At 41.2% G+C, this 14,783-nt stretch overlaps 1 protein-coding gene across 2 annotated transcripts in view; it reads right to left on the bottom strand.

The window, feature by feature from the left end:
* The window catches only part of canx (calnexin), a 39,897-nt gene that overhangs the window by 4,637 nt on the left and 20,477 nt on the right, over positions 1-14,783 (bottom strand). For both annotated transcript variants that reach the window (XM_055160383.1, XM_055160384.1), the window contains 6 exons: positions 14,117-14,273; positions 12,487-12,702; positions 10,981-11,100; positions 7,973-8,075; positions 5,541-5,673; positions 1,233-1,260 (listed from right to left, as the gene is read on the bottom strand). In XM_055160383.1, the coding sequence (XP_055016358.1) occupies positions 1,233-1,260; positions 5,541-5,673; positions 7,973-8,075; positions 10,981-11,100; positions 12,487-12,702; positions 14,117-14,273 (757 nt within the window). The remainder of the gene's footprint in view (positions 1-1,232; positions 1,261-5,540; positions 5,674-7,972; positions 8,076-10,980; positions 11,101-12,486; positions 12,703-14,116; positions 14,274-14,783) is intronic.

The following is a 14,783-nucleotide window of genomic DNA, read 5'->3' as shown; positions in this document are numbered from 1 at the left end:
GCTCTACTGCGTTTTTAAACTCCACACACCTTCACTAAATAGTAAATGGTCATGTCTTTCTATTTTTTTCCACCTTCAAGGCCCTCAAAGCGCTTTTACAACAAGGAACTACTCACTCATTCACACACACACACACACACGTTCATACACATGGGGGCGAGGTGGGTAAAGTGCCTTGCCCAAGGACACAAAAACAGCATTAATCTGTGGGAGCTGAAATCGCACCACGCTCTACCAACTGAGCTCCTGTCGCCCTGTCACTAGAATCATTTGGATAATTTCAGTCCAGGAACGGCCAATCTCTACAAAACTAAAGGTAAAAACGAAGCTGTTAACTTGAAAACAACCACTACATGACATCACAAGGTGCAACAGAGCATTTTGAGCTTTGGAAATGTAGACAAACATGTACGAATGAAACAAAACACAACTCCAGGTCTGTTTTGGATGAGAAAACAACATTATAACACGACTTAGAGCTCTAAAGAGTCGAGTAAATTGCAAAGATGATTCAAATACAAAGTGCAGCTGTAGAAGTAAAACGTCCCATTTTTTTCAAAAGACCCATCACATAAATATATTTAAAGGTACAGTATGTAACTTTCTGAAGGACAGAGGAAGATTATAGCCAAAGGGAACAACATTTCCATGGAGACAAGCCCGCTCAGAGTAAGTAAGCTTGTTTTTTAGTTCAATAAACACAACCAAAATGAAATAAAAGAAAAAAAAAAACATGCTTCATTTTAGTGTATTTCTTGGCTAAAAAGTTACATACTGTGGCTTTAAATCCTTGTTTAGTCCCGTTTAAGTGTGTGTTGAGTCTTAGTTTAAGCCTACGTGTTTTGAACGATCCAGAGCAGGTTAAACGTTTAAAGTTAAGGTTATGTTTCCATGGAGATAAACCACAAAAATCCAAATTAAATTAACCCTCTTTGGTTTAGTTCGAAGTTCAAACCTGTCCTGGATTAGTCCTGGGGTTCGTTTAAGGAAGAGACAGAAATGTTGAGCTTTAGAGGAACCAACACCTTGAAATTTAGCACAAAAGAAGTCCTATTTTCAACTACCCCCTAGCCCCGCCCCCAACGGCGTCACAGAAAAAGAAAAAAAATCAACAGAATTGTCTAAAGATTTGAAGATCTCGAAGGACAAAAAGCACCAAAGATGATCTGAACATTTTTAAAGAGAGCTGGAAATCAACAAATGACTGATTTTATTAATTTATTTTTGTTTACCTCTTTGTAACATCCAAAATTATTTTTTCTGCAAAAAATAAACAATAACATTTGATCAATTAAAGGTTTCCTCACAGTTCCCTTAACAATGGAAAATATTATACGATTAAAACACTACTAGGCTTGTCACAGCAATTACTATACTGATTTAAAGGTGCATTGTGTAACTTTTCTGGTGGAGGGTCCGTCACTTGTTTGTTTCTACGGATATGTGATCAATCTGCCTGAAATGTTCCGCAGTGTGACATTAAAACTGCTCTACATCACATTTATTCAATTACAGGTGGTTTTATTGGGGCGAAAATATGAATAAAAACAGACTTTCTGACTGTGAGCAGGGTCGCCTCTCCACAGATCTTACCCGTAACTTGGTCTGGTGGTCAGTATTTATGGTTTGTATGTTTTCTTTGTGAAATTGTGGAGATTTGTGGTATTTTTTTTTTGTAATACGATAAGATTTGAGCTGTAGAGGATTGAATAAATCACTTCTCTGGCAAATTTTTGGTTCATTCTGGTATTTATTTGTTGCAGGATTTTAACGATACTTAAAGGTGCGTTGTGGAACTTTTCTGGTGGATTGTCCGTATTTTTCTGCAGAGTTTATGTTTATTTGTTTTAGTTTGGTTAATTTATGTTTTCCTAGGTTTAGTTTGTTTAGGGTTTTCCTTTTTCTCCTGGTTTAGTCCTCCTCTTAAGTTTAGTCAAGATTAGTCCTGGTTAGTCCTGGTCTAGACCTCCTGGTTCAGTCCTGGTCTAGACCTCCTGGTTCAGTCCTGGTCTAGACCTCCTGGTTCAGTCCTGGTTTAGAGCTAGTTTAATTCTGGTTTAGTCCTGATTTAGTCCTGGTTTAGTCCTGGTTTAGAGCTGGTACTGCCTTGGTTCAGACCTCCTGGTTCAGTCCTGGTTTAGAGCTAGTTTAGTCCCGGTTTAGTCCTGATTTAGTCCTGGTTCAGTCCTGGTTTAGAGCTAGTTCAAGTCTTGGTTTAGTCCTCCTTTTTCAAGTCTTGGTTTAGTCCTCCTTTTTCAAGTCTTGGTTTAGTCCTCCTTTTTCAAGTCTTGGTTTAGTCCTCCTTTTTCAAGTCTTGGTTTAGTCCTCCTTTTTCAAGTCTTGGGTTCAGTCCTCCTTTTTCAAGTCTTGGTTCAGTCCTCCTGGTTCAAGTCTTGGTTCAGTCCTCCTGGTTCAAGTCTTGGTTCAGTCCTCCTGGTTCAAGTCTTGGTTCAGTCCTCCTGGTTCAGTCCTGTAGATTTTCTTTTCCTGGGAATTTCTGAGCTATAAAACCACCTGTAATTGAATAAATGTAAAGTAGAGCTGTTTCATGTCACACTGTGGAACATTCCAGGCCGAGCAGTGACGTATCCATAGAAACAAGCACAACACGACAACCCCAAACGAAAAGCCACACAACGCAAAAGTTACAGAGTCAAAATGGTTTATCACGACGGGCCAAACTACTACTCATGATCAGGGCTGTTTTGATCCGATATCACTCTGGATTTTTCTAAAGTTCACGTAGTTCAGAGCTTGTGTTTGTTGTTCGCCGTTTGTGGCCGACACGAACGCCCAGAGCGGTTTACACACTGTAGACTGTAGTGGTTTTGCAGACTCGAAAAAAAAAAAAACACAAACAATGACAAAAAAGAACATTCCGATTTAGTCGTAGGAGTAGAAACAGAACTTTGGTCAAACGAACTGCGCGGACAACAGCTCACGTGGACTTTGTTTATTCTGCCATTCGCTCCACAGGTGACAAAAGTAGTAAAGTGGATGTAAATAAAAGATGTATTGTGTAACTTTCCGCTTGTCTTTATGGAGATTTTACAGTTTTGCCTTGAATATTACAGTACGGAAATAAACTTGGTCATAAAAATGGAGACTAGGAGTGTGCAAAAATACTGAAATATCAATTTATCGACTCGTTTAATGTGATGATACTGCTGCTGTATCAATATATTCCCAAGAGTATTTTTCGATTTTGTTAAATTAAGTGATTTTTGCTAAATAAAACTAAATGATTTTCGTTTGTTTTGTTTAATTTGCAGGCTGAACAAATCGGACAATGAAATAAAAATGTCACACAAATATGAGATTCAGTGCAATAAGATGTCAGGTCAATACGCGGAGACACTGGTGTGGTTGTCTTTTTAAAAACATAAATGTTTGTTGTTTTGTAATGTCACGGTTCTTGTATGTTTTTAAGAATGGATCATGAGTCCGGAATAAAGATAAAGATGATGATGATTACAGAGCTACAGTTTTGTTGTTTGTTCAGAGGAAGGAAACTCGACACATTTGACATTTTCACTGTTTTGATGAGTAAAATTGGTGGTTTTTTTTCATATTAAATTTGCACAAGAAGTGACTTTTAGAATCACAGCCATGATTTAGCCTTTATTTTCATTAAACCATATTGAATCGATTTGAAATATATCGTACTGAATCGAAAAGTCAGTGTATCAAGTAGGGATGGGCATGATTAGTCGATTAATCGATAATTGATCATTAAGAATTTCATCGATTACGTTCATTTTAATCGATAAACCGAATGTAGGTTGCTGTGCGTAGCGTAGAGTGACCAAACAGGGGTCCGTACATGTAGCTCTCTGCGCTCAGAAGGAGCGAGACACAAACAGTCGGTCAGTCTGCAGCGTACTGAAGTGCAAATGCGAATGATGTGCAACGATGACTTGTACAAGAAAGTCCACGCTTTCCGTTCGGGACAAGTGTGAGTCCATGTGCACAGTGTATAAAGCAGCACATGATTACGTTAATTTTAATCGACAAACCAAATGTAGGTTGCTGTGTGTAGCGTGACTAAACAGGGGTCCATACATGTGTCTCTCTGCACTCAGAAGGAGCGAGCAAACACAAACAGTGGGTCAGTCTGCAATGTACCGAAGCACAAATGCGTATTTAACAATGACTTGTACAAGAAATTCCATGCTTTCCGTTGCGTTCGGGACAAGTGTGAGTTCATGTGCACAGTGTACAAAGCAGCACATATGTTTCGGTGTCCAGTGGGAAAAAGTTTTGCCAGGTGAGAGTCGCGCAATGTCGATGACGAGTCCCCACCTCCCTCCCCCCGTACGCTGTCCTGGTTTTGACAAACGCAAATCTGGTCACACTAACCTGTATTCACCTGAGTCATGTCTTTTAATCTGACAGAATTGAACCGCATCAGCGACACAAGAGCTGTAGTTTTATCTTCGCTTAGTTTATGCAAATTAGCGATGAGGTTTTAAGTTTCGTTTCTGTGAGAGTTGCGCAAAACTCAATTAAACACATTATAATGTCAAACGGGCTGATGTGGCTCTAGAGTCGTTACGGTTTATATGTCGTAAAGTTGAATTTATTTATGCAGATTAGTAGTGCAGATAGTAATAATATGATGATCATTTTAATATAAAAACGTTAATGATTAATCGATAATCGATCGTTAATTCTTCCGACGATCGATTAAGAAAATTTCACCGAATGCCCATCCCTAGTATCAAGATACGCATCGTATCATGGCCTATGTATTGAGGTATGTATCGTATCAGCAACTTCTTAATGACACCCAGCTCTAATGGAGACAGGTTTTTTTTTTTTTTTAGCTATTTATGTTATTTATTTTATTTAAAACAAGGACAGAGCGCAGGAAACATTAATCTCAGACAGAAAAAACGCTCTGTGTCAGATTTAGCTACAAGCTTCTTTCCATGTGTAGTTACCAGGCGTGACAAATGTGAGAGAGATATGTTTAATGCCCTACTACGGAACATTCCAGGCAAAGAAATAGCATCTCCATGAAGACAAGCAAGTAGAAGCTATACAGTCAGTGCACCTTTAAGTATAAATTTTCAGTATCTGTACTTTACGTAAGTGCGTTATAAGTGGATACTTTTTTACTTTTCCTTCACTACATTTGAGCGCAGGCGTCTGAACTTTTCTACTTTCTACACAACATTTTTGAACTGGACGAAAAAGTAAACAGATTTTTTTTAATATTGTTTGAGGTCTGCTGAAAAGTCTGAGGGTTTATTTTTAACTTATTTATAATTGAAGCAAATTAAAATATACAAATAAAAACAGCTACAGGAAAAAAAATCAGCACAAATCTCTCAAAATATGCACAAAATACTTTAAATATTTACTCCTGTTACTTACTTTTAATACTTTTTTTTAGATTTTTTACTTTTGCTTGAGTATTTTTTGCTCTGGTATCTGCACTTTTACTTCATCTTCCCTAAGGTCAAGTATCAGAATTGGATCAAATTTTAAAAACTGGTATCAGAACGAGTCTGGAGATGTGCAGTCCCGTGATTTACCTCATCACCCTCTGTGTCCTTCTCTGGCTCTTCGGCCTTTTCCTCCTCGTCTTCTCCTTCATCTCCTTCTCCTTCTCCTTCTTCTGCTTCTCTGCTTCAGCTGCGTCCTCCTCCGCCTCTTCAGTCTCCTCTGCTGAAAAAACCAACAAACACACACAATATAATTCACCATCACATCTCAAAAAAATTATAGAGACAGAATGAACCGCAGTCTGGAGGATTAAACTAATGTGTAAATCTGGTGGAGGATCCGTCAAATTCTTTTCTCTGTGGAGATTATTATTTATTGCTTTGTCTGGAATGTTTCGCAGTGTGGCATTAAACCTTTCTATCTTCACGGAGACCAAACCAGACCAAGTTACAGGTCAGATCTGTGGATAGGAGACCCCGCTCACAGTCAGAATGAATGTTTTTCTAAGTATTTCTGAGCTGTAAAACAACCTGTAATTGAATAAAATGTAAAGTAGAGCTGTTTAATGTCACACTGTGGAACATTTCAGGCAGAGGAATGACATCTCCATAGAAACAAGAAGGTGACGAACCCCCACCCAAAAAGTTACATAGTGCACCCTTGTCAGTAGAGGTGTGCAAAAATATTGAAATATCGATATATCGTCTCATTTAATGTGATGATACAGTATCGATATTGTGAGCTGCTGTATCGATAAGTCTCCAAGAGTATTTTTTGGAATATTTTACTAAATTATTTTGTTACAGAGCTACGGTTTTGTTGTTTGTTCAGTGGGAGGAAACTTGTTTGTGCAGCACATTTGACATTTTCACTGTTTTGATGATTAAAATGGCCGTCTTTCATATGAATTTGTAAAGAAGTGGTTTAACAAAGACTTAGCATCACAGCCATGATTTAGGATTTATTTTTTAAGGAACCGTATCGAATCGATTTGAAATATATCGTATCGAAATGAAGGCTCACTGTATCAAGATATGTATTATATCATGGCGCATGTATCAAGGTATGCATCGAATACCGGCTCGAGTGTCAGACTGGCTTGAAAGTCCCAGTTTGACGGGCGCCCCCTTCCTCTTGGGCAGCACACAGGTGACTGCTGTGCCCGGGAGAGGGGGGACATTCTCGCCGTGTCATGCACTGTGATGTATTGAGTTAGAAAATCAGCTTCTATATCATAATAAAATGAAATGTGAATATAGCGATACCAAATGTCTGACCTCGTTTATGTCATATTACCGATCTTCCTGAAGCGACACACATTTTTTCAGTCTGTAATATCAATATAATCCTCATTTGCTCACAGAAGTTTGCTATGAAATCGTATTTTACTATTTTGTTCTTGTTCCCCGTGTCCTACAGCAGGGGTGTCGAACTCATTTTGGTCCGGGGGCCGTATCCAACCTACTTTGATCCCAAAGGGGCCGGATCAGAAAACTCATGTCATATAAACCCCAAAAATAACAATAAGTTCAAATATTTGTGCAGAGAAACGCAGATCTATTACAGATTTTTTTTTTAAATTGATGAACTCTTTCTTATTATGAACAACCTGAAACTGTAAGAAAAATTCAATTTCAACACAATGTTTTAACATTAAATTGTATGCAAACAGGAATAGGTCATTTTTTCTTGGAAAATCCTGCACTCTGTGTTCACTTTTCTCATTTTTGACATTTTTCTGATGAGTGTGTCACGGTCAATAGTCAAAACGATCGTCCTTTAAGAGCGTTTGGAAAGAGACAAGTCTTAATTTGTGCTGCTCTGGTGGGAGGGGCCACGTACAGAGACACTGGAGACGCTGCTGTGATAAACACCACAGAAAATTACTAATATTTTAATAGAAAATATAATTTAAATATTTTAGTAGAAAATCACCCAAGGGCCACATTAAAGGTCTTGGAGGGCCGGATCTGGCCCCCGGGCCGTTTGACACCTGTGTCCTACAGCATCTGTAACTGTTGATTTGGGAAGAAACATTATTTCCTTACCTGCTTGTCATGAACATAATCAACTCATGTCAGGTGTCATGTCATGCAACAGAGGATAAAAGCAGGGTGCTCATCTTTGCTCAACATGAACAAATGTGTTGAGATATATTATAACTTGCGCGTGTAATTAATAGAAATATATAATCAAAGAAATGTTTTTTTTTTATTTATATGTATACTGTACAGATGAACTTAGTTTCAAAAAGGGTACAATTCAGGGGACTTTCCAGCTGATTTCCTATGTATCATATCGGCAATGACAGCCAGCCCTTGTGGTCAGGTGACTTGCTTAACACCAGTCGCCATATTTATGAAGAGGAAAACTTCACTCTCCCCTTTAGTCCTCCATCTCACAGACTTGGTTTTGCACAAAATCAGAATCACATTTGTCGCAGTTAGTCAGACTTGAATGGTTTGAATGCATTTGAAACACTGCCCCCCACAGTTTTAGCAGAGTATCGCAGCCGTAGTACCTGCTGGGCTGGCCTTGTCTTCCTCCTGGCCCTCCTCCTCTTCCTCCTTCACGTCCGGCTGTGGCTCATCTGTTTTCTTATACTCCGCAGCTGGGGTCTTTTTCTGTTAAACACACAAAAACACAACAGTTATTATCGGTAAAGAAACACACAAAATGACGGTTTACAGGTTTAAACAGCCAACACAAGCGTTACTGTCACCACCAAAGCTGCAAGGTTTATTTAAGATATAAAAAGACCAAAACAAAAACAGCCACTGATATTCTGGACTAAAGCACAACACGACAAGTTAAGCTTAAAGGTGAACTGCACTTTTAAAAGAACAACAAGCTGTACTCCAGATTCCCCAACCAAAAAAATAAAATAAAGTAAAATTTCGTATTTAATCTAGGGGAAGGTGATATCTGAATAAAATGTGTTTTACAAAATTCACGAGACAAAAGGCTGTACGTTAATCCATGTATTATTTGTTCATTCGTTTTTAAAAATAAAACCAAAAATAAGAAAATGAAAAAACAATTTTCTTCATTATTTGTCTCCAAAAACAAAATGAAAAAACGGATAATGATTCATTTTTTCAGTTTTCGATTTTGTGTTTAAATCAATAATGGAAAAAACGGATAAGGGATGTTTCCTGTTTCTGAAATTTAAACTGCAATGCCGGACTGAACCAGGACTAAACCAGGACTAAACCAGGACTAAACCAGGACTAAAACAGACTAAAACAGGACTAAAACAGGACTAAAACAGGACTAAACCAGGACTAAACCAGGACCAGAACCAGACTGGGACTGAGACCGGTACCGGGACTAGGGACCGGGAGCAGGACCAAACTGGGACTGAGACCGGGACCAGGACCAGACCGGGACTGAGACCTGGACTAGGGACCCGGGAACCAGGACCGGACTAGGGACCGGAACCAGGACCAGACCGGGAACAGGAACGGGACCAGGACCAGACCGGGACCGGGACCAGGACCAGACCGGGACCGAGACCGGGACCGAGACCGGTTTAGTCCTGTTTTAGTCCGGCATCGCGGTTTAAGTCTCAGAAATGGGAAACGGCCGTTATCCATTATTATTTCCATTATTCATTTAAACACCAGAATCGAAAACTGAAAAAACTAATAATTATCAGTTTTTTCATTTTGGTTTTGGAGACAAATAATAAAGAAAATAGTTGTTTTTTCACACTGTTTTTAGCAGCATATCACCGAGCCCTAGTGTGATCTACTCTACGGCTTAGACTGGTCACCGAGTCCTGGTGCTCCTCCTGCAGACCGGGCAGACTGAGCTGGGACTGAGCGCTGGACTTCTGTGGACAACAGTCATGGATCACTACAGGGAGACTACTACTACTACTACTACTACTACTACTACTACTACATCAACCAGATGAGAGGATGGATGGAGAGATGAGAGATACCGTAATTTTCAGACTATTGAGTGCACCTGAATATAAACTGCATCAACTAAATTTTAAAAGAAAAATAAATTGTACATATATAGGCCACACTTGTCTATAAGCGACAGATGTCCACGTTGTAACTTGAGATATTTACCGTATTTTTTGGACTATAAGCCACACTTTTTTTTCATGGTTTGGGTGTTTTCTGTGACTTATATGTTAAAATGTTGACAGTGAAGTAGTGAGAGGTTCTAGTCTTGTGTGTGAGTATCTGCTGCTCCTGTTCCTCCTGTACCACTGTCACTTGGCTCTACTGCGCATGTCTCCTTCAGAAAGAGCCTCTGTCCTGTCTGTATCATGTCAGTCAATCTCAACATACACAAATGCCTCCAAAAAGAAAATCTGATTTTGCGGATTACAAACGGCAAGTCGTGAAATCTGCAGCTGAAAACGGTAATCGAGCAGCAGAAAGAAAGTTTGGAGTGAGAGAGAAACTTGTGAGGGACTGGCAGGAAACGAGGATGCATGAAACGTTCCTGAAGTCACTGGATGGATGGACAAAGCCTGGACTTCACTGACACTGAAACCATCCTGTCGGGATTCAGAAAGACCCGAATAATTCTAACTGGAACTGATGCTGAGTCTGACGACAGCGACACAGAAGATAATAGGAAGTGTTTACATCTGTTTACCTCCGGAGGTCAAGGCCGAGTTGCTCAGAAGTGACACCGAGGACGAAGAATTGAATGGATTTAAGTGATTTGGAGTGAGATGGAGAGTTTGTTAAACTTGTTCTGTTCTGTTGTTTATGTTATAGTTTATCTGAAGAACTGTTCATATGTGACGTTTTAACAGTCTGTTGTTCTCTCTTCTGTTGTTTTTACTAGAACTTGACTTTCAAAACAAACAAAATAAATAAACAAATAATCCGCCCATATATATTCACCGCATCATTGTTTAAGTCGCAGGTTTCAAAGTGTGAGAAAAAAGTAGCGGCTTATAGTCCAGAAATTACTAGGGATGTAACCATATCTAAATCTCTCAGTACGATATTATCACGATATGCATCTCACGGTACGATATTTACTGCGATATTTTGAAGAAGCTGATGTAATTGTAGATAAGACACTTTTTTGCTTCTAAAATACCTTCACAAGATTTTGGTGTGAATTATTTCCATCATAATCCCAAGAATTCAAGTAAAAAACATATTTCTTCATGTTGTCTGCGCTGAAATGAATCATGGGATATGTAGTTCCTGATGTTTATGAGCTGTTGCTACTATAAAACCATGTATTTAAGCAAAGGAACTTATGATATCGATATTATTGTGAGACTTGACGATGCGATATCACGATATTTCAGTTATTGTTACATCCCTAGAATTTACAAAACTTTATTGATCCCGACGGTGTGGATACCTGTTAGAAGAATCACACTGTTCCTTATACCTGAAGGTTTTGCTGCCACATTTGGTGTAAAAAAAAAAAATCGTGCAACATCTCAGACGTCTATAGTCAGCTCCTTAAACATCTTGACATTTGGAGCTGGTGAATTTTGGCCTGGTTCAGTATCAGGATAAATAAAAAAAGGAGCCGTACCTTCCCAGTGCAGCAGAAAACGATGATGAGGACGAGAGGAAGAGCCACTGTCAGGACGTACACGATCCACAGCCACGGGCGCTCCTCCGCCGCAGACAGCATCTGAGTGGCCAAACCAGGCTGGAAACACAAGAGACGGGTCAATGACAGGAGCAGACAGGAGCAGACAGGAGCAGACAGGAGCAGACAGGAGCAGGAGAAGAACCAAAGGAGAAGAGTCAGAGGAGAAGAGTCAGAGGAGAAGAGTCAGAGGAGAAGAGTGAGAGGAGAAGAGTCAGAGGAGAAGAGTCAGAGGAGAAGAGAGTCAGAAGAGGAGAGAGTCAGAGGAGGAGAGAGCCACAGGAGGAGAGAGCCACAGGAGGAGAGAGCCACAGGAGGAGAGAGCCAGAGGAGAAGAGAGCCACAGGAGAAGAGAGCCACAGGAGAAGAGAGCCACAGGAGAAGAGAGCCACAGGAAGAGAGTCAGAGGAGAAGAACCAAAGGAGAAGAGTCAGAGGAGAAGAGAGTCAGAGGAGAAGAGTCAGAGGAGAAAAGAGTCAGAAGAGGAGAGAGTCAGAGGAGGAGAGAGCCACAGGAGGAGAGAGCCAGAGGAGAAGAGAGCCACAGGAGAAGAGAGCCACAGGAGAAGAGAGCCACAGGAGAAGAGAGCCACAGGAGAAGAGAGCCACAGGAAGAGAGTCAGAGGAGAAGAGTCAGAGGAGAAGAGAGCCACAGGAGAAGAGAACCAAAGGAGAAGAGCCAGAGGAGAAAAGAGTCAGAGGAGGAGAGTCAGAAGAGGAGAGAGTCAGAAGAGGAGAGAGTCAGAAGAGAGTCAGAAGAGGAAAGAGTCAGAAGAGGAGAGAGTCAGAGGAGGAGAGAGTCAGAGGAGGAGAGAGCCACAGGAGAAGAGAGCCACAGGAGGAGAGCCAGAGGCGAAGACCTGGAGCAGAGCCAGAGGAGAAGAGAGCCAGAGGAGGAGAGAGCCACAGGAGGAGAGAGCCACAGGAGAAGAGCCAGAGGCGAAGACCTGGAGCAGAGCCAGAGGAAAAGAGAGCCAGAGGAGAAGAGAGCCAGAGGAGGAGAGAGCCACAGGAGGAGAGAGCCACAGGAGGAGAGCCAGAGGCGAAGACCTGGAGAGCCCAAGGAGAAGAGAGCCAGAGGAGAGAGCCAGAGGAGAAGAGAGCCAGAGGAGAGAGAGCCAGAGGAGAAGAGAGCCAGAGGAGAGAGAGCCACAGGAGGAGAGAGCCACAGGAGGAGAGAGCCACAGGAGGAGAGAGCCACAGGAGGAGAGAGCCACAGGAGGAGAGCCAGAGGCGAAGACCTGGAGCAGTGCCAGAGGAGAAGAGAGTCAGAGGAGAAGAGCCATCGAGAGGAGCAGAGAGCCAGAAGCGGAGTGTAAGGCGAGGCAAATTTGTAGCACAATTTATACACAAAGTGATTCAAAGTGCTTTACAGAACACGAACGACATTAAAATCACAATACAAACAAATCAAAACATATAATTAATCATCATAAAACGTCCTCACCTCGGCGGCGCTCTCAGCAGTCTTCTTCAGGGCCCATCCTTCTGACGCCCACCTCTCTGCAACGTTCCTGTCGTCGGTGATGAAGAAGTTGTCGAAGAAGATGTCCGAGGACATGGACCACAGCTCCAGACCCACTGCGCTGAAGGCACTCATCTTAAACGGCTCCAAGTCCTCGAAGAAGGCCGGGTTCGGGATCTTACGCGGTTTCCACACCCCCTGGGGAGAAAGCAGGACCACAGAGGGTTCAAACTGTGCTCAAGAACAATTTAGGTAGACTTTAACAAGGCATATGCTTCGTTTGTTTATCCATCAACTATTTTATTATGTTTTGTTTGTGTGACTTGGAGAAAAACATGAACACTAACTGGAAAGCTGTTGTTGCTTTTGCATTGGGCGAGTACCAGGCGCTCCAAAATAAGTCTGTGCTTCAACTACACAACCTCAAGGAAGAATTCAGTATATTAGTGTATTAGTGAAGTTAAGTGTTGGTGTCGCATGTTAGTAGATCATTTTGGCACTTGGCAAGCAGGAAATGGGCTAAAAACATGAGCGATACCGACAACCAGACCCATAGGCAGTTATATCGGACGCAGTAAAGTCCTGCAGTAATAAGACTGACTGAAATGATCATTTAAACCACCAAAGCGTCCAAACATAATGACAACAGTTCATTCTAAAAGTGACACTGGGCACATCTTGGATTCTATCTCGGAATCCTTGCTCGGTCTCCTCCGAGTTTGGAGGTTTGCTGTCCGAGGAAAAAGGATGTGTCAGTGTGTGTCACTCAGCAACGTCCTCGAATCTCTGAGTCGGACGGATAAACGAACGCACAATTAGCAAGGTCTTGGGAACACTCATAGAGCTACAATAAAAGCTGTAAGATGAACCCAAGATGGCGTTGTATTGATTTTAGAGGCGCCAATGAGCACTCACTGGCTAATCACGGCAAGAACGATTTTTACTTTTGCTTTACTTCCTGAACACTGGTCTTATGCTGCAAAACGTGATGTCAGAAACGTGCAGTTCGGACCAATCAGAGCAAAAGCTACTAGAGTGGAGCTAGGTTAAGTCTTACAAAGCAAACTTGAAGGCACATTGACGATTTCAACATTTTTTTTAAGTTCATATTACAAAACTACCTACAAAATCCGACCTTTATGAAAGCTGTTGATGCCCTGTCAGCCAAACATGGGCAGTTTGCTTTCATAAAAAATGCATTGCGCTCTACAGGACAATTCTTTCTGGGCTGGAGCTGCAGTACCCGGAGCGGCCACTAATCAATTTCAGACAGAGGGGACGTCTCTTATCCAGTTCTTATTACAAATCGATGACAACACCTAACAAAAAGCCTTAATTTAGCAATGTTTCTACATGCTTCTTGCCATATCTGTGCCACAGTTACTAAAGCAACCACTCTAAACATCCAGGACACTCTGATTGCGCATGTACAGAGGGTTGTAAGTATCCAATTTCTCTGAGCACTCTGAGAGATAAGGCTAATAACAAGGATACTGTAGGTGAACCTGTGACCTTCTGGCCTTAGGGTGAACACTTACAAATTACACCACCGTTTGTAGTGTCCTTTGTGCACAGATCTGAGTTAAATCTGCTCTTCTCCGCGGGGTCTCACCTGGTAGTTGGGGTTGTCGATCATGGGGGGCTTCCACTTGCCCTTGTAGCTGGGGTTATCCACCATGGGCCTCTTCCACTCGCCGCACCCGGGAGCAGTCTCACATTTGGGGTTAGGGACCTGGGGAGCCTCCCACTCGCCGTCCATGTCCTCGTCCCTGAACACACACACAAACACACACACGTCAGCTCACTATAGCAGTTACATTGAAAACAAATCGGTATTTTTATACAGACACAGAACAGATATTTATTCACATTTCTGTTGTATTTATAACGGAACTAGATGAGCAACAAACCTAAAAATGCGGCTCTATGTTTCTCAGATACTGTACATGTGTTGTACTTTTTATAACATAACAAAAACATCCTGTTATTTTCCACAAAAGTACCGTATTTTCCACATTATAGGGCGCACTTAAAAGCCTTTAATCTCATCAAAAAACGACTGCACTCTTATAATCCAGAGCGCCTTATATATGAATTTATTGAGGTGTCTTAGTACGACTTTAGTAAACTACAAAGCCGCACCACTTTAGCATTATGGCTCCGTAGTCAGGAGCATCGCGGAGTAATACATACTATGATTCTTTTTAATATCAAAATTAGGGATGGGCATGATTAATCGATAATTGATCATTAAGAATTTCATTGATTACGTTAATTTT

This window comes from Boleophthalmus pectinirostris, unplaced genomic scaffold, assembly GCF_026225935.1.
Source record: "Boleophthalmus pectinirostris isolate CB_2022bp ecotype Guang Dong unplaced genomic scaffold, ASM2622593v1 HiC_scaffold_3, whole genome shotgun sequence".
NCBI classification, from domain to species: Eukaryota; Metazoa; Chordata; class Actinopteri; order Gobiiformes; family Gobiidae; genus Boleophthalmus; species Boleophthalmus pectinirostris.
Note: the sequence above shows the minus strand (reverse complement) of the source record. Positions and strands in the feature narration are given on the sequence as shown.